Source organism: Mercenaria mercenaria, chromosome 7, assembly GCF_021730395.1.
Source record: "Mercenaria mercenaria strain notata chromosome 7, MADL_Memer_1, whole genome shotgun sequence".
Classification (NCBI taxonomy): domain Eukaryota; kingdom Metazoa; phylum Mollusca; class Bivalvia; order Venerida; family Veneridae; genus Mercenaria; species Mercenaria mercenaria.
Window position 1 is genome coordinate 11,035,363 of NC_069367.1, and position 21,072 is coordinate 11,056,434.

The 21,072-nt window shown below is 34.8% G+C and overlaps 1 protein-coding gene across 2 annotated transcripts in view; it reads right to left on the reverse strand.

The window, feature by feature from the left end:
* Positions 1–1,990: 1,990 nt before the first annotated feature.
* The window catches only part of LOC123554940 (matrix metalloproteinase-24-like), a 94,127-nt gene continuing 75,045 nt past the window's right edge, over positions 1,991–21,072 (reverse strand). For both annotated transcript variants that reach the window (XM_045345390.2, XM_053547555.1), the window contains 7 exons: positions 16,877–17,035; positions 14,251–14,421; positions 10,915–11,051; positions 5,671–5,809; positions 4,563–4,735; positions 2,727–2,826; positions 1,991–2,257 (listed from right to left, as the gene is read on the reverse strand). In XM_045345390.2, coding sequence (XP_045201325.2) covers positions 2,025–2,257; positions 2,727–2,826; positions 4,563–4,735; positions 5,671–5,809; positions 10,915–11,051; positions 14,251–14,421; positions 16,877–17,035 — 1,112 coding nt within the window. In that variant the 3' untranslated portion in view covers positions 1,991–2,024. The remainder of the gene's footprint in view (positions 2,258–2,726; positions 2,827–4,562; positions 4,736–5,670; positions 5,810–10,914; positions 11,052–14,250; positions 14,422–16,876; positions 17,036–21,072) is intronic.

Consider the following 21,072-nt stretch of genomic DNA (forward strand, 5'->3'; position numbering starts at 1 on the left):
TTCGAAATTGTTACTATTTTATGATTTTGTATCATCGCATGTTTGCGGAATCGTCACAATTTAATATACAATCACTTGTTCTTTAAATTCCCTGTATGTTTAATTAACGGTACCCTCCCTACGTTCTAACATTGTGTTCGAAATATTGCCCTCTATGGGGATAAGGCCTTACAAGCATGTGTTTTCATTTATGCCGAATTTCATCATTTACGTCATTAATTTACGTCCATGATCATAAGTACTTTATACTCATAAGGATGTCCTGTGCCTTCCCTTTCGCTTAGTAAAAAGTCAAAGGTCTCAGTCTAGCACATCTTATGATCTTTGCAATGACAAATATAAAATTAAAATGTACGTTTGCTCTGGTGAGCAACGCAACATAAATAAATAGCAAATTGGAAAGACAATTTGTCCTTTAGATTTTGAAATATGGACATGTAAACACATAGTATGCATTCAATCTTTAATTTCTACATTCTGTTAAAAGTTATTGGCTCCATATGACATGTCTATGTGAATTAGGCTTCATTTTTATTATAGTTTGTTTTCGATTAGGTCTATTTCCGACAACAGACATCAATTTTCATGCTTTATACTGACTCATACGACTGTCCTGTGTTTTTCCCTTTTATATAGTGCAACACCAGGGTATTCTTGTCTAGCTCATCGCATGCTCTTTCACATTAAAATGAACGTTTGTAGTTTTGGGCAGTGGTAAGGTAATTTAGAATCTTAGAGCGAAAATTTCCATTTCGATTTCGACATATGGACATGTAAATAGTGTACTATTCGCTAGTAACTACATAAGTCACGGTGTCACCCGTGTATTCTAATGTTCTGTTAATAGTTCTGGACCGTCTGAGGCATGTCTGTGTTAATTAGGCTTTATCAAAAGGCTAGTATCCATTATTTACAAGAAGACGTCTAAATTTTATGCTGTCAAATTATACATAGGTTATAGTTCAGTCACCTATATATTATATATTATACAAGATTTATATATCGCCCTTTCTTGGTAAACACGTTCAAGGGCGCTTTACAGTACAGATATTACGGGACAGGTTCGCATTTGTTGTGCACTTTAGGCAATTTCTTTTTGCCTTAAAGGTCAATTTCCTGAAACCGATATCTAAACACTACCATTCGATAAAGTGATTGCTTTGATATTATGATTTTTCAACGTATTTTTGGGGAAATTTGCAAAACCTTTCCCCCTATAACTTTCAAGCCTATATCTTTTAATAACCATGTCTTCCTTCGTTCTAACATTTTGTTAAATACTACTGGCCTGTCTGTGACCTGTCTGTGAATTAGGACATGCAAATATTTGTCTTACATAACGCCTAATTCCTTCATTTACGAGCGAGCATTTTACGTCTCTGATAACAAGTTTTTAATACTCATAAGGCTATCCTGGGATTTCCCTTTCGCTTCGCACCAGATTAAAGGTATCCCTGCCTATCTTATCATATGTTCTTTTGCATGGCCCCTTTTACATTAAAAGTTTGTTCTTGTTAGCAGCATCATGTTAATCTGGTATCCCGGAATTTACTATTTTGATTCCGACACATGGTCCTGTAAACAAAAAGTACATTGATCGCCAGAAACTCTCTATCTTTAGTTTCTACATTAGTATCGTTGTTTGTCGTGTACTCTAACGTCCTATTAATAGTTCTGGACTGTCTGTGTCCTGTCTGTGTGAAATAGGCTTAACTAGTCCATTACCTCCAAAAATATCCTAAATAACTTGATCATTACTTGTCTTAGGTAGAACATATCCCTAGCTGAAACGAATGATTGGTCATTTTAAACTATTTTTAATTCTCATACATTCCTGATTTGCTCACAGTTTACAATCATGTAAGAAATGAATTGAAAGTTTTGTAAAGTAACAGCAGAACAAATCCCCGCTGATGTGTGACAGGCGTACTCCTGCAAGTTTACTTTTGCTCAGGATTTAGCCTATACATTAACGACGAATAAAACACAGTCACATATAAATCATTATTTATTGTCAATTAATGTTAATGTAAAGTAAAAACTGGGTAATACAAAAACATAGAGTTTGTTATGAAAAATGATATACACAATGCTTGAAGACTCGTCTGCACATGCGAATGTATCACAGCTCCACTATGTACACTATTGTCATTATTTACGTGAAAACCACTAGGTTCGTCCACTGTAATCCATTGTTCGTCATTGTGTCGTGAATGTCTATCAGAAGAGAATGTATCATATTTTACTCCATATTTATCTACAAAGAAAAACATATTGAGTTATTTCAAAGAAATCCTAAAAGACATTGTCTGCCCATTTTAAATAATTCTATTTTATGAAAGAGTAAGACTTGCCAACTGCAACTAAATGCTACAAGAATATTTCTTGAACACGTGAATCGATTTTAAAATGTTACAAAACGATAGTGTAGAAATGTCGAACGTGTTTATTTGGCAATTTATCATACCACTTAACATTTTACTTAAAACTAGCCACAACTTAGGAATGAACATGTAAATTAACAATTGCAATTAGATACAACAAGAAATGCTCTGAATATCATGAATATGCTATTATTCTTCCCGTGCTCAGAAATGAATTTAATACTTTAGTCAACACTAAAATGTTTGCATAAAGCTCTTCGATAATCCCATTATGTAAAAATGATGGTAAAGTGTGAAAATATCTTCTCACTTCCTATCGTTTCGCAAATCAACATAAAATACCTTGCATAGCGTTTTGCCTGTCAAGGGCAATAATTTGACTTTTATCAGGACAGCCAAGCCACCATGGTGCAGTGTCCCTTGGATAACCGCCTGTATCAATCTACAATACATTTACACAATTTGTTAGGCATCTGAAAAACATTCTGTGAAGCAAAATTTGAGTGTACTTGTCGTTTCAATTGAGTGACTGGCTAAATATATTCAATAAGACCAAAAGCCTTGAAGTTATATTAATATGCCAAAATGTCTGCTTGGAAAAAAAAGTTCAACAACTGCATAATATCTACGCAAACACTGACTATATATAATCTGCGTGGAAGTTTGTACATAAGTCTGTACACTAGTCTGTTAAGTATATTAGTACATGTATAAGTAAACACAAAATGAATTGGAACTACCTTTAAACACTGGCTTTTTCTAAACCCAGACTGTAACAATATGCCATTCAATTGTGAATGTGTCACTACTTACCATGTTTAGTCTATTGAGAATATGAAGAGTGTTTTCATGGATATGGTATTTATTTTCCTCGAACGGTATGAAAATGAGAACTAGTATAGCCAGTGTTCTGTTTCATACCATAACATACTAAACTGGGATTGAAACCTGAATTTTCATTGTATTATATACTCCGCATTTGTGTACACAACCAAAAGGATGCCTTTTCTGTACTGTACTTGATAATTTCAACAGACTGTTAATGATTTACTTTGAGGCGTCTCAAATAGAAAGAGAAACGGTTTCCTGTGTAATGTCCTCCTGCCGGTACTAAACACCACGACCTCGTAAAGATACAGGTTAAAATGTACTGGATTGCGATAATTGAAAATTTGATGTGTGCTTCTGCGCAAGACAGAGAACTGTTTTTTTTTTTAACAAGATAAGTTTTTTCACTTCATGTGATAAGGAAGTCACTGCCAAGGAAAAATAAGAAAATAGTTTCGGAAAACGGGTGAAAACAGAAGATTTGTTTCACTACAGTGAAAATAAACTAACTTAACAATAAATACAATCTAAACACGCATAAATATTTCTTCTTATTTCATAAGTATGGAATAAAATGATAAAGTATTTAGTGAAAAAAATGAGCTTACTATAGGTAAATTTTAATTTATATTCATTCATTTTCAGTACATTAAAAATTTGAAGAATGTCGTATTTTCTAGCGAGAATACGTAGATACGCGGAAATTACTGAGTATCATTACGGGTCAGACGTCACCTTGTTCCCTAATATACTGTAAATTAAGGCACATATTTTCGCTGGTTCAAAATTTTGCGAATTTGAAATTTTGAGTATGTTCGCGAGGTTTATTATGTGCAAAATTTTAAATAAAAATGGTATCCTACTTGAACTTGAATTATACTAATGGTGGATATTTACGCGAGGATTAAAAAAGAAATAATAATAGAAATACAATCTCCTTAGGAATAATTAGGACACCTCTGCATAAGGAGGGTAGAAAAACAAAAATGTATAACTAGTAATGAGAAATACACACATTTCAGCCATGGCCAGTACAACTGTTATTTTAAACACACATAACAAATGAGTATAATGGAACATTTCAGTTCTTTTTCTAAAATTCAAAATTGTAATAACGTCCCCGTACAATCCTCTTGGAAATGTGGCTAAGACAGTAATTGCTCCACTGTTTTGTAAATTAGCCGTGTATTTGTCAGACGACTGACAAATGAGACTGTTCAAATTAATGACGTTTATATTAAATTTCCTCCCTTACTTGATTCACAATCTAGCGGGAATATATCTCGTTGTGTTTGGCAATCATAGGGCTTTTGGCTTTTAACAAAAAAGCTTGTTGACTCGTACACTTACATTAAATATCAGGTCGTTATAGCGATAGTACTGATCCTCAGAGAAGAAATAAGTTTTTCCATTCTTCCACTGAAATGCAGCATTTATCCGCTCCGGCAGACCTCTCCAAATTTTCAACTCCCTAGGGTAACCATAATCAATTCTGTTGCCATGGTAACGCCAATATTTATTTCCTGAAATGAAGGATACTTTCGTAAGTAAAGTTGATGGATTTACTTTAAACGGCATCAACACGGCTTTAATGCCATTTGCATAATTGAAAATAGCAGTTGTAGAAAAATAAAACCAGAAGAAAGCTCCTAAGAGATGACTATCAGAACAATAAAGCTCGTCATCGTCTGACGTTTGATTTATTCCCCAGTAATTTAGCTCCATAATTCATTCAAACATTGCATAACAATAGGCTTCTTATACGTGCGTCTTACGAAATTAAAGTGTTTTTTCAGACAGTCTAATCCTGAGGGGTCTACTTAATGCTAAATTGTGTGTATCAGGTTTCGTGCATAAACCAATACCAGTTAGATTGCCAGTATTAAATACTTATGTAATAGATTTCCAAACCTTAAATCATTATTGCTTGGAATAATTGACTGAAAATAGTAATTGAAAAAACTGGGGGTGGGGTTAGCGGGGTTTTGTTGTATGATAGTGAATGTATGTGTTGGATTTAAAAAAGAACATAATCCAAATACTGTTGTATGTTAAATACCACAACAGCAGTCTGTAGATGCCGCGTTGTGGTCGTCAAATAGTATACCCGTACTTCTACTACTGCTGTAACAGTTACAAAAAAAAGGTTCTTAGTTTTATGAGAAACATTCACTTAAATTGCAGTAATATTAACAGAAATGTTGCCAATGCCTTTTCTGTGTTACCAAAGTCTGCGGACCTACGTACATTAGGCATTTACCGCTGAAATGTAAGTTTTAAAACCATAGTCATGACATAACATTTGTCAAACTATGACCGCCATCCATTCTCAAAACACGAATCGTCACGTTTTTCAGCGACGCTGTCCCCATTTTACCAGGAAAATCGAAACCTCTTTCTAATAAATCAAGCCAGAAGTAGAACCGTAAATAATGAATGAAAATCGGAATTTGATTACCTTTAACAAAATAAGTCTTGCCGTTGCCGCTCCAGACGAATGCTGTATCAATGTCACCGGGAATACCATCAAAACCTTCAGATATATTTTTAGGCCCGTAAATAAGCTGCAGATTATGAAACTTCCAGTAATGACTTCCCTGTAAGGTGAAAACAGAAATAATTACTGATAATAGACCCAATTCGGCTCAGCTGCCAACTCGGACCTTTAACCATGTGATATCTATATTTATTACATACTCATTTATAAACTCCGTTAAGTTTCAATGGAACCTGAAACGTCAGTATTTTTCCATACTGACGTTCAAATTTCATTTCTGGTGTGTGACGTCATTTGTGACGTCAGTTTTTTGTGTGTCGTCGCATTTAACGGCGGTATTTTCAACTTTACTAGGGCTTAAAAAAATATTTATATCATTTATGTAATAATTATAAGTACAGATGCGTATGTAATAGAAAGATTATTAGATTTTTATCGAGAAATATGTACTCGTTTCTTCGCGGAATAATATTGCGCTCCTGAAGTTGCGCAATATTTCCGCTGCAGGACTCGTGCATATTTCTCAATACAAATGTAATAACCTATCTATAAATATACATATGCCGCAGAATGTATGAATGTATGATCTGTACATTAAAGGGTGTACTCCGTGGCTGACTCCTCAATTCCCTCGGCGCTGTTGGTTTGAAAAACTTACTTGGAGTGCAAAATTCTTTCATGTGAGGAAACCATCCAGCTGGCTTATGAAATGTTTGTGGTTCTACCAAGATGCCGGCCCGTTATTGAATAACCTGAGACTTCCTCTACCATCAAAAGGTAGGTGGTCGTCATAGAACTATAGCTATGTCAGTGTGACTTTTGTTATGTGAAAGTTGTGAATATTTTCCTTTTGATATACGTTTCTTTAGCTCATTTAAATTAAAGTTTATTTTCTATGTCTTTTGGGGTAGATAGTTTATCCGTTATATACCATACATCTCTTCTATGTTCTTTTTATATTTTTGCAAATTAAAGCAAAGTATGTGTGACTATACCGCCTTTATTAATTTACTTGACTTCGGAGTTGTTCTTAAATCAGAAACTTAAGCAATAATTTCGTAATATCAGTAAAATATGGACTTTGCTTCTTGCCATGAACAATTACGGTTCTCTTCTTAGGCCAGTTTGAATGATTTCTTTAGAGAAACGCACATATAAACACATGATATTCCATTTGATCAGGAAAGATACCATAATATTACAAAAATGTAACAATACTGCATCCTTATAAACCTTCAAAACGACCACAGTGGGCATGTTGTTAACACTAACCTTTTAGCTCTGTCTATGATTTTTTGCACTTAAAAGTTAAGCAGCTTTCTAACTTATTATGCCATGTGAAACTTGTAATCAAAATGTATTTGGCTACGTCACACATTCGTTTTAACTAAGGTTTTTAATGATTTTTTCAGACAAAACCCCTTTTAGGTAAATTAGTGATTTTTTCAGCCAAAACAAATACCAGCATAAGATTATTTTATTTGTTTACAATGAAGTCATAACCTGTTTGAGATGGAAAATAGCACCAAACTGATGTGAGTTAATACAGACTGTCTCATGAATAATTTATAAACTCGTGGAGAAAAGTACCAGTAAATGAATATATTGCATGATCTGTTGTTTTGGTTAAATTGGATCATATCCTCTTGAGTGTTTCCGTAAATTACATATAACATACCATGAAGTCGGGTGTGGTTGGCAGCATATTCCATCTACATTTACGTATTAGATTTAAATATACAACGCGGTTTCTCTCACTGTCTTAAATGTTTTTATAACTCAAGAACCAGTCGTATCAAAGAGTATTGCGAAATAGTGGAATTACTGATTTACTGGAAAAAAAAAAATAATATCATATTTTAAAATTGTGCTTCAAAATATCACAACTTTGAACTTTATATGCCTTTGTATTAATGGGTTATAGACTTACAGACTTGGTTTATTTGTTTTCACTCTACCATTAAGACAATGGAACGCCAGCAATTAAAACATTTGTTTCTTCTTAGGCAGACGTTAAGATATGAAAATATTGTAAATAAATTGTATAGCTAGGATAATGTATTATCTTTATAAACGTGTGGTTTTATGAATTATGGTGAAATAGATATGGAGATGGCAAGAGCACCGCCTATGGGTGCCATCGCTCGTCTGCAAGAGCTGGTCAGTATGTAAGAAAAGTGTTATAGTTCAGAATTCCTAAATACAAAAAGAGTCATATTTCTAACGAAATGCATGTTAGAGTTATGGTTCTTGGCCTATATAGTCACCTAATGATGATAAACAAATTTGCAAAGTTTCAAAGCTGTAGCTTTTATAGTATTTGAGAAAAGGTGGACCTAAACAAAAACTCAAATTCTCTAAGTACAAAAAGGGCAATAATTCTGAAAAATGAATACAAGAGTTATGGATCTTGGCCTACACAGTTATCTAATGATGATAAACAAGTGTGCAAAGTTTCAAAGCTGTAGCTTTTATAGTTTTTGAGAAAAGGTGGACCTAAACAAAAAATTTGACCAACGCCGACGATTAAGTGACGACAATACCTCGTAGATTTTTTTCAAAATTCAAACAAGCTAAATACACATGCGAATTACATGCAAGTCTATGGGAAATTCATCATGTGAACGTAATTATATTCCGCTGTTAAATACATTATAATGAAATAGAAGGCAATCATTTCTATTGAAATTAAGACAGATATAAAAACATTTGTGTAACATTTGTCTTATAACGTTTAATGACCTGGAAAATGAAGGACAACAGATTTTTTTACGAATAGACTTGTGTACTGTTATAAACAATGAAGTAATTAGCTATAAACTTCATTGATTGTGAATTCGATACATTTCATTTCTACTTATATTAGAAAGAAATAGACGTAATCGTTTGTAAGTTGGCGACAGACATGTCGGAAAAATTTAGATTCAAGATAACCTTCTTGTTGTTCAAAAATGGTGAGATGAAATTTGAATTTAAACATGTCAAATGAATATCAATGTACCATACCGCCACTTAAGCTACTTTGTAAACAGAATGAATACAAAATTTCTGAACACATTCAAAAGTTAAAGTAATAAGTAAATCATATTTCTACTGGAACAATAAATATATGCATTGTACATAATAAACTGATAGATGGTGAATTAGTTACTTGAGAATTACATCGACATGCACAGTTATCCATGATCTTGATCCAAAAATAAATATGGTTGAAACTGAAAGATAAGTTATCAAGAAGATATAGATGGTCACACAGACTCGTATTATACTCCATCTCAGGTTTAATCAAGCAAAATGTCTCAACGTCATCCCTTTCAAATTTTCAATTCTCGACATAAACACTGTTGCCTTTTTACGGAAAATATCTGCTAAAAAATACATTCAATATGCGTACATTTAAACTCGGTTGACGAAAAATTTTCATCACGATAAGGTAAAGATCGACCACTCATGGAAATCCTCTCCCAGAAACTGCAGATGCATATTTGTACGAATCGTAAAGAATATCAAAGGTTCAGAAATGAATACTGATGATATGTATTTAGTGCGACATAAAATTCTCTAAATTCTCTAATGTTTATATACGTTAAGACACACATTTGTCTCTATGTAGCAATAAATGTGTTCTTAAAATACAATAAAGTATATCGTCCAACTTTATTGCTCGAAATTACCTTACATAACTAAGTTAATAGTATGAAAAATTGCATTACATCGGCGCAACGATATTAACTGTGAAAACTAGTCTTTCGAACAATTCATTCTGATTCGGTTATACTTCATGAACGATTTTTGAGGGTACCGTTCCTGGTCGTTCCGGTACTAACTTTTTACAGTAGGTCACTGCTTGGTCATCAAGCACCATCCTAGCATCAACTGCAATCAAAATATCCGGGTCGCCAAAATCACCCAAAATCCGGAATTTCGCACAGGTCCCGAACTTTACAAATTAGACGATTTTTGAGGGTACCGGTCCTGGCCGTTTCGGTACTAATTTTTTACAAAGGTCACTGTTTGGTCATCAAGCACCATCCTAGTATCAATTGCAATATCCGGATCGCCAAAATCACGCAAAATCCGGAATTTCGCACAGATCCAGACGACAAAATTGACGATTATTGAGGGTACCGTTGCTGGTCGTTTTGGTGCTAATATTTTACAGTAGGTCACTCTAAGGTCATCTATGAACATACTAGCATCAATTGCAAGCAGAATATCCAGTCGCCAAAATCACCCAATATCCGGAATTTCGCACAGGTCCCGACCTGTAGAAAATCGACGATTTTTTGAGGGTACCGTCCTGGCCGTTTCAGTACTAATTTTTCAAAGTAGGTCACTGCTTGGTATTCTAGAACCATCCTAGCATCAACTGCAAGCAAAATATCCGTGTCGCCAAAATCTCCCGAAATCCGGAATTTCGCATATCTTTTTCAATAAATGGCATACAAAAGTGGAGAAAATAAAAACTTCGACATATTTTAAAATTATTTTTTGGTTAAAAACATTTCATTTATTTTGCATTAAATATGATAAAAGTAATATTGGAAAACTTTAATTGTACTGGAGGTGTCCCCAAGTTGGTTCTTGTACGAGTGACACGTGCAGTAAAACCCTATATTTATGATAGGTTAAGAAACACAACTTCATTATTTCTGCCTTGCATGGTACAAAAGACGTGACTTTATCTTTTAACCTCAAAATTTAAACCAATCAAATTGAATAACGAGACAAAGATCTTGTTGTTATTGCCGAAATATGAAAGCAAGTAGTATTGATTTAGTTGGATTTGCGTATAGTTTCTTGGTAAAACTGTGATTAGTTTCCACTGGCTCGATATATTTTTGTCATCCACATGTGTTAGTCAATTTATCTTTTTATCTTACAGTACGACCCAGAACATGTACAATTCAGGTAACATTGTTTATAGAAAGGGAATGATTATTTTCAAGACATAAATGGAAATACAGTTCATGTAGATATTGACTAAGTCGTATATAGTAGGCTTTAAAGTTGATAAACCTAATGTTACGGTTTTTTCAATGCTTTTTGACTTTCATAGGAATGTTTTAATCAAAAAGTGTTCCAAAAAAGAAAATTTCTGCATGTATCCAACATATAAAGATAGTTTGTCGTCCATTTTCTCATGACAGTTCTTCTTTTTTCGGTCTGCACGTACAAATCACGCAGCGTATAAAATAACATTACCTTAAAAATGAATGTCCATCCATTAGGCCAGGTAAGTGCTGCATCAATAGGCCCCTCAATGCTTCCCCAGTCCCATTGAATCGCTCTAGGATATCCTGTATCTATACCCTGTTCGTCCAGACGGTAGTAATATTCACCTGTGAAAATAAACACAACCTTTAGTCGCAGCTGCACACTTTATGATATAAAAACGTCATAACACAAACGTTAACATTGTCTTTAAGTTTCTACTTAATTTATATATTGTTCAACCAAGTATCTAGACAGAGCAATCTGTCTGTTTGTTCGCCTCACATTTGTCAGGTTTTCAAGTTATCAAAGTTTTATTATTTATTAAATAACCAAGGTCTGTGTGTTATAATGGTTCAGAATTAAGATGCGCAAGAACTGACCCACGAGGGCTTTAATCCGAGTTGATAAATATACAAGCATCCAAAATATGAATCGTGGTATATCCTTAGGACGGCCAGCACATATTTATGCAATCTCGCCAGGCATATGTATGTTTCTGACAACACAGAAAATGACGTCACTCGACATTCAGCTATTTCCGGAAGTAAATAAAATGAAAGTAGAAATGCAAAACTTGAAAACGAAAGCCGCATTTTGATTCGTAGATAGTCAGGGGTCACGCGCAGGGGTCACCCCGTCTAAATGTACGCGCGTGGACTTCTTTTTTTTTTTTTTTTTTTTGCTATGTGGGAGCCAATTTTCATCACTTTATTACAAATTGAAATTACCTGGGCTTTAGTACAGCATGTCAGCTTTTAATCTTGAAATCTATGAATATTTGAGCTCTGGATAAACAGAAATCCCACAGGGGTCCGTAACGGACCAAGGGTACATTGATAATTTTGGAGATTCATCAAATCGCTCAAAATGTCATTTTTGATGTTGTCTGAGAGTGTCAGTATATGCCTCAGATGTGAGATATAACCGTATTTGAGAGCTGCAGACCTAGACATTTCAGAAATATTTTCAAAATAAGTTTCGTGTAATAAATGTTGTTTCTACGGAAGCGTGAAAGGGCCATCAGACGCTAATACGTTTTAGTACGTTAAGGCTGCGGGAAGGATATAAGACGATAAACCACAAGAACGTCTTGTTTACTTCTATTCTTAACTACTCATTAAACCGTGATGTTAAAAATTATGCTGAATTTATTCATCCTAATAGTAATGAACTGGACGTCATGTGGATCTCTGACGTCATAAAATGTTTGTTGCATAATATCTAATATCCAGAGACTTACAAACTTAAGAAATAAGTTATCCTCTTTTTGAACATGTGTTCATGTCTATATTTAGCATATGTTCATTATTCACTTCCTACTGATATGTTTATCTGTATTTTATTTGTGATTTGATATCTTCCTCATCTGCCCTATTTGCTTCGGATATTACTGTGTCGTTTTATCATAGATAAAAAAACATGAATGCTTAAACGATGATGTACAAAATAGAATATTAACAGCCTTTCGCTGAGTTTCGAACCCACACGGAAATATGTCTGAGCATATATAATCAGAAGGCTTTAAATCTAAACTTGAGCCACGCCATGAGAAAACCAACATAGTGGGTTTGCGACCAGCATGGATCCAGACCAGCCTGCGCATCCGCGCAGTCTGGTCAGGATCCATGCTGTTCGCTAACAGTTTCTCTAATTGCAATAGTATTTGAAAGCGAACAGCATGGATCCTGACCAGACTGCGCGGATGCGCAGGCTGGTCTGGATCCATGCTGGTCGCAAACCAACTATGTTGGTTTTCTCATGGCGCGGCTCACTTAATTTTTATTGATACAAAAACAACTAGAACAAACGATTTAGACAAGTTAGAAAGATGCTGAATTCCCTGTGATTCACTTAGATTTGTTCATATCACTGTTTGTAGGCATCACGTGATCGTTGGTGATTGGTACATATGTTTTCTGCTCAAGGGATTGTTTTATAATGAATGTGTTCTTAGAAATATTCCTTTTCTATCTCTATCGTATCTTATATTGGTTCTGGCAGTCATGATAAAATAGTCACTATTCATCAGTTTTGTGATTTTGCAAAGCTATCCATTGTTCAACTTTTTTAAAAGTAATTGAAATCAACTGACGTTGACACAAGTAATATTGGTGCTGCATTTCGTCCGACTTTCCTAACAATTTATTATGTAAATCTTAATGTAAGCAAATGATAAAATGCACAGCCATCTAGATTGAATTTAGTTTGAAATATCTACAAGGTCGATGCATAAATTGCTTTCAGTAATACAAATTGTCTATTTTATCTTAACAACTGAACTTTTGGGTCTTATTGATGAATGCAAATGAGTTTCCAGGATTTGTTATTTCATTTTCCCATTCCGTTGAAACCGATGAATATTTTAGTTGTCACGCAAAGTTGTGTTTGATACCGACATTTCCTACAGCACTGAATTTAAAAGAATGTGTTTTCTTAGAAAAGACTAGAAAACGTGGTATCCCTAGAATTAGCAAGTCATGCAACATTTTTAGTTCATTTTACACTTTAGCCTTCAGTTAAACAATGGTAGAAATATATTTCAGATTTATTAATTCTTAACGAACCTGAAAAGAGCATACTTAAAGACAGCGATTTTAAATTAAGTTTTTATATCAGATTTTCATATTGAAAAAGAAGATTGTAGAAGTAATGGATTTCTTCATTCAATATTTTTTAAACTGAATGAATTTAATATATCTCTTTTCAAAATAAAAGCAAAAATAATAAATAAAGTTAGATAAAGTATTTCGATTTAGTGTTTAAGCAAGTACATAATCGTGTGACAGCTAAACTTGTCAAGATATTATGTATTTTTGAAAATATATTTTACAAAAATGAATATACAATACGCAATACATATTTTTTATGCTATGAAAGTTTGGTATATGATAATTTCACAAAAAGGGCCTAGCACATGCGACTGTTTTAAAATATATCAGTAAGCCACTGATTAAGTGGTATATTATGCAAAAAATTCTTGCACAAAAAAAACAAGGACAAATATCAAACAGGGAATGCCATGTTCCAAAAACGCAGCCTCCCCAAAATGAAACCCACAGCACGCAGACGCGCACACTTCAAACATACACACGCGCGCGCACGCGTACAAAGCAAACACACGTGGACAAAAAGAACAAATAATGGAACACAGTGGGGCACCGCCTTGGGACAGTCAGTGGCAAAAACACCACTGGGGAGCTTAAACCGGTTTTTGGTGCGCACCTAACCTCACTCTTACCCCCACCATGTTCCAAAGACACGGGACAGTGTAAATAAAAGTAATCCCCGCCTGGTGAATCTCTAACACACGTAATGGAAACAAACCTTGAAACATATAGGTGATACCATTGTCTGTTCTAGTTATGGCATCAATGGTAGCGTTTCTACAAATGCTTGGTATATGTACAAATGGTTTGTGTGGCTTGAGTGTTGATGGTTTATGAGTGGTCCAATAGTTATAGCGTCTGGAAGTATAATCCGGCTTGGTTTTGGTCCCTGAAAAGGAGAGTCAGCACTCATAATAAGCACAAATACGAGAAAGTCTCCTTCGATCTTGTATTTGTATACATTTAGGAGAATAAGTTTCATGATAGCTGATGGATACAAAATTGATATTCAAAAGGGTGGCTGCAATATGGGTTTTATTCTTTTGCAAAGAAATTTTACTTTAAAGTTGTATGCACCTGATTACGACCACTATGACAACTTGTTTCGAGACAACAAAAGCACGGATCCAAACAAAAATATAATGGCGGAGAAAGACGCCAAATGCGCCTCCGGAAATCATTTCAGGCAAGTCTCCCTCGATAGTGTATTTGCATACATTTAGGAGAATAAGTTTCACGACAAATGATTGATACAAAATTAAAATTTAAAAGGTTTGCTGCTAAATAGTTTCCGCTCGTTTGCAAAGAAATTTTATTTTTAAGTTGTAGTCGTCTGCACATGAAATTGTAACAATTAGTTTTGCGATAAGAAAAGCACATATGAGCCGTGCCATGAGAAAACCAACATAGTGGGTTTGCGACCAGCATGGATCCAGACCAGCCTGCGCATCCGCGCAGTCTGGTCAGGATCCATGCTGTTCGCTAACAGTTTCTCTAATTCCTGAAAGCGAACAGCATGGATCCTGACCAGACTGCGCGGATGCGCAGGCTGGTCTGGATCCATGCTGGTCGCAAACCCTCTATGTTGGTTTTCTCATGGCACGGCTCATATGTTAAAGGTTTTGATTTCAAAACATGCAATGGTTTGGAGAAGACCCTGGTTGCCCATCCGGATTTCATCGCAGGCTCTAGTGTTTATCTTTGTAGAAACGTCAGCCTTCCCAAGAAAGTTGGAATTCTCACATATGTAAAAGAATTTTTGCACACTAAGCAAGGTTTTCAACTCACAGCAGTGAGTGGCAATTTGCTAAGGGATGTTTCAGACCCACAGCAGTGTGTGGCACCCACAGCAGTGTGTGGCAAGTGACTAGAAGTATTCGATTATAAAGGTCTCTAAGTACTTAGGATGCTGAGCAGTATATAACGATATAACATTTTGTTTACGATCTGTGTATGAAAAGAATTGAAACCACTGCCTTACCTTGCATGATCGTAAGAAGCGACTAATAGGGCCTTAACACTTGGTTTTGCTGTAACTCTGTGATTCCAGCAGGTAGGCAAATTTTCATTCCATACCTCATGTTTTTATTTCGATGTAAATGAGATGTGAAACCAAAATTTGTAGTCCTGTTTGGCGCCATATAACCTATACTGTGTTTGTGCGCCGTAAAACCCAAATAAATAAATAAATTGTTTATATATTTGTGTCAGGTCTAAACTAACCACCACTAGGCCTAACCTCATTCTGAGACAGTTGGAATACTTCTGATACAGTTAATTAAACAGATTGCTTTGAATCATGAAAGAAAGTAAGAAAATATGCAATGTAAAAATATCAGTGGTAACTTTATAAGGTTTATAAACCCAGCTAGAACTATCACTGAAGCTATTTTATATGTCCGTTAAACACTTGTTAGCTGTTTTACAGAGCAACCTGCAACTCATATGGGCGACTCATCCAGAGGCCTATAAGAAATTAGAAGGATAATGCAAGATTCAGAAGTATCCAATTCAAGAAGCTTTCCTGGTTCTTTAGCATAACTGATGTAAAGCACTCATATGCCGGACTATTATCCGAATGTTAATATTTTATTTGGAGAATCTGCAGTGCGACTGTCACAGCACAACCAATGCATTCGTAGTCAGTTAGTGCTGCGTCCGCTTTTGTTTGAATCGACCTTCGCTTATTTACTTTAAACATAGCAAAAGAAATTCCCTCCTAGCTTAAAAGTACATATGAAAAATTCAATTCGAAGGGCAACTGTTCTATAGTAACTGAAAAAGGGGAGATAATTTCAAACCTTACCAAGATAAAAAGAAAGAGTAAAGATGTACAATGTACACTAAACTATCTCTCATTGCAATATAGCATCGTATCAAGTTGATATATATTAAATTCTTTCCAGTAAATTCAGATTATAAATCAAGTAAAAAAGTGAGATGTTTTCTAAGGTTATTAGAGTTCCGAGTTTAATGTTAAACACTTTAATTGTAATTTATCACTGCGTCAAGTTACTGTTGATACTACTCAGTGGTGTTGACATTTTTAAACTTTTTAGCAAAATTCTGGCGTACAGAAAGACAGGACAACGTGTTTCAAACTATAGATCCCCAAAACGTTTGTAACGAAGTATACCATTCCTAACAAATACAATTTAAACTACATTGCTGATTATCAGTCTGAGGCTGAAGTAAATTTAATTATTCACAAAACTGCAGCGAGTAATACATGTGTTTCCAGTCACAATTTTTGTGTATTTTTCATAAAGAATAGAAAGTAACAGTGTCTATAGAGTCATTAGATCAAACTGATTTCAAAACAAAAGCCAAATATAAAGCCAAACCGTATAATTCTTGTACAGCCAAAATGTCATCCCTGTCTAGTTTGAAGTCTTGATCGTAACCTCTATAGAATGGTGCCATCAAAGCTGACCGAACATCCGAATGAGCCAGTCCAAGAGAATGCCCAAACTCATGTGCTGCAACTTGATACAAGTTGACGCCTAAAATGGAACACATATACATGTATCGAGATAACATATATTTATCATGCATTCTTTTTTCAAACTCTTTATAAGTTAAATGATGATGAAAAATGATCAAACTCGACTAAAGTGTTAGAACTGATAACACCGTTCATTAAAATCTGTGAAAAGATCCTTTGGAAGCACAGAATGCATCCTAGCAAAACTAATAGACTCGGTTTGATCGAGTCTGTTCTTGACAGTTAATGACATTTCCGACACCTTCATGCCCCCCCCCCCCCCCCCCCCCCCCCCCCCAAGCACAAGCTTAAGCTGAATTCTATTATAGTAAAACTGTTCTCCGTGATTCAAAACACCGGAAAATATAACAACACTGAGTCCAATTAAGTGGAGACCTTTCACAACCTCAGCACGGCTCTTAATGACTGTTGTTGTAATAGTTTATAAAATACGTGAATAGATTCTTCGGAAACCAAGCAACATAATAGCATAACAAAACACAAGAAAAGTAGTTTCATTGCAAACCCATTTCCTTCTAACTTACAAATTCGGATATTGAATCTTCTTAAAGAGAATAATGAAAAGAAACTTTGGGGAAACTATGCACCTGTACTATAAATCTATAGTAACTGGCAAGGGTGATCCAGGAAGAGTGTATAGATACTCTCCTTGGTTCATGCTTTTTTTTTTTGTTTCCTAACGGCTGCCATTTTATTTGCTGGGCCATGTTTTTTTTCAATACCATACAGTTTGTCTAACTCAAAGTGCCATGATTGGTATCCTTATAAACATGTCGGCCCTTATATGCGAGAACAACCCCTACCCTGTGGTGAAAGACAAATCCACTACACAACTGAACCTGCAGAGTAAACTTGAAACTTAATAATTGAACAATCTTCTTGCATCATTGATAAATCAGAAGACCATTAGATTAATATTTCAGACAGAGAATGAAAAGCAATGGTTCTTGTCAACATATCTTTTGTTAATGTTTCTATTCCATAAACTATCAAAAGCTTGAAATCTTACAGTATCCACTATAGATACACGTCTTACTCTAAATCAAAGACATTGTTTACTACATCGTACGAAAACACCTGATTCAAACCAAAATGTTGCCAAGCGAATGATGTACTCGTGTCTGTCCACATATTAGTATATTGTGTAATAACGGATAAGGTTACCAGCTATTTGTATTAGTTGTTTTATAGCATGACTGAAACACATCCCTAAAATATCATTTTGAACTTTTAGCCTGCTGGCTGCAAGTGATTCTGCCTTTGCAGGTTGACCGTGGTCTGCACTGTTCGTTATTATATTTGTAAATTTTCAGTGAATACCCCTTCGAATAATAAATAGTATTGCCCAAATTCAATGACGATATAGTCCATCTTTAGAAATTTAGCAGGGTAAGGGTTACAGATCCAATTGATCTTAATCTGATTATTGACGCCAACTTGACAAGGCATATTCCTTGTTTTGTTGCATCCTCTGAAATCCGTATTGATGAAAACATGGTAAACTTTCTATTCATTGCATTCAAAAACATTTAATCATATTGATGCGTCTGCCTCTGACGGGCTATTGCCAATTGAATTATTATTGATTTCTTTAGGTCTGAAGTCCTTTTTATCTAATTTCTGTGTACATTAAGATTAATTCTAAAAGATTTCTATCTTAAATCAATTAATCAGGTTTTTCTTTAAAGATAAAACTTAGGATTTATTATGAAGTTATCTAAGACTTTGCCAAAAGCATATTGTTAGAATAATTTGTCGCTAGTTTTCTGAATTTTTAGATTCCGAAAATAACTTCTGTCAAATCAATGGTTGAAATATGTTTTTAAGGCCAAAGCAATTAATATTACTATTAAATTTAGAAACAGAGAATTATTTTAAGTGTCTGTTCCCATATTGTCCAAACTAACAATTTTGCACGAGACCGCGTGAACATATACTTCACTATATGTAGAAAGTCTGGGCAATGTCAAAGGTTAGAAGATGGTCTTGGGCCAAAAACAAACAGCATTAAAGGTGGGTGGGGTACAGTTTTATGACAAATTGGAACAGGTTTTGCCCTTAATTGAAATGAGTAAGGAGAAGGTTCACTTTTACCTCAAATAACGTAAAAACTGCATGTCCCTAAATGGGGTAGAGCAGTTAAAGGACGTCTACTCTTCCTACGTTTAGATATATCCTTCTTCCCACAAAATTAAAAACAACATTTGTAAACAGCATTCAACCCAACCAATTGGGTGTTGCTGCGCATCCATGGCATATAAAAACAAACAAAATATATGGATATGACAGAGAAAATGTTACACAAAAAATTAGACACTGTGACCGCTACTTTAATATAAATGTGAATATGAATGGGTCACAGAACATAAAAAGTCAAGTATTGCAGCCTAATGATGACACACTTCGAAACGAAATCCCGAAGTCCTGGTTTGTTCTTATTTTCCTTTAATTACGTCTTTTCAAAACAATGCCGCTGTTTACTTCTAAAATACGAGCTATTACCACTCTTATAAGATATTCCTAGAACACTCTGTTGGCAATTTAATTGCGTTCAAGGTGCAAAACTTAATTTGTACCTCGTCAAGTCTTAGAGATCTACATTCATCGAAACAACTTCCAATTTATTGTAATTGCTTGCTGCCAAGATGAAAGCTGACAGTTCCGTGAAAATTGATCGAATTTCCCTTTCCGAAGAAGACAGTTCAATTTGCATTGAAAAAGAGATATTACGAAGTTACCGAGACAGATCATGCATTCGTTTTTATTAGATTGAATGTAGGTTCACAAACTATATTGCATTGCTATATGCTTCAATTAATGTGCGCGAATGAAGATTAAAAACAATACGATCCCAACTTTACATCTACCATTCGGATGCATAGAACGCGAGAAAAATATTAGCAGATTCGTTATGCTATTTTGTTTGTTTGTTTGTTTGTTTTGGGTTTAACGCCGTTTTTCAACAGTATTTCAGTCATGTAATGGCGGGCAGTTAACCTAACCAGTGTTCCTGGATTCTGTACCAGTACAAACCTGTACCAGTACAAACCTGTTCTCCGCAAGTAACTGTCAACTTCCCCACGTAAATCATCAGAGGTGGAGGACTAATGATTTCAGACACAATGCCTACTATCAAATAGTCACGGAGAACATACGCCCCGCCCGAGGATCGAACTCACGACCCCGCGATCCGTAGACCAACGCTCTACCTACTGAGCTAAGTTATGCTATAGCTTTTTAGGATATATAGATAGATTTATGTCTGAAAACAATGAACACAGTATGGCAGTAACATCATGATGCATACGTGCATAAATAGGCAAGCATGAAGAAAACAGCATGACATGTATATAGATAACAAGGATAGCACAAAAAGGGGGAAATGTTGTGTTGTTTTTTTATTTCCATTGCGGTCCATGATATTTGTGGTATGAAATAGAGTCATGGTTGTTATCACAAATAAATTATCAAAAAACCTTAACACATGTTTTAGATAATAAATCAAAGTTTAAGCACGAAGTATTTTTCCTTGTTGCAACAGTATATTTCAGCAGAGAATTTACAAATATTGTTAATAAAAAGAAGCAAGTATAAAGTAGATAATAAAGAATTCATCTTCTAATAATACTCAGATAAGGGTCATTTCAGCATATCATTTATTATAGTATTGTAAATAATTATGTTTGAATTGCACTATTTCCTTCCGACATGTTTTATTACAGAATAACAACTGCAAATTGAAATAATCCCAATTATCTGAATTAGGAATTACTATTATTAACAATTAAAGTATTATAATTGCTATTGTTCTAAGCATATCTGAGGTTCACTTAGCGGCACCGTTTACTTGCACAGTTTATGTTAGTAATCAGCGAGGTGGAAGCCAATTGTTAAATGGTCTCGCTTTTCTTTCATCTGCATTCAGCAGAGCTGTGTATTGGGTTAACTGTTCCTTTTAAAGAATCAGCAAGACCTTCGTCTGTTTTCAGACGTTTAGTCATTTCTACCAAGATATCATTTACAGGGCCATTGACT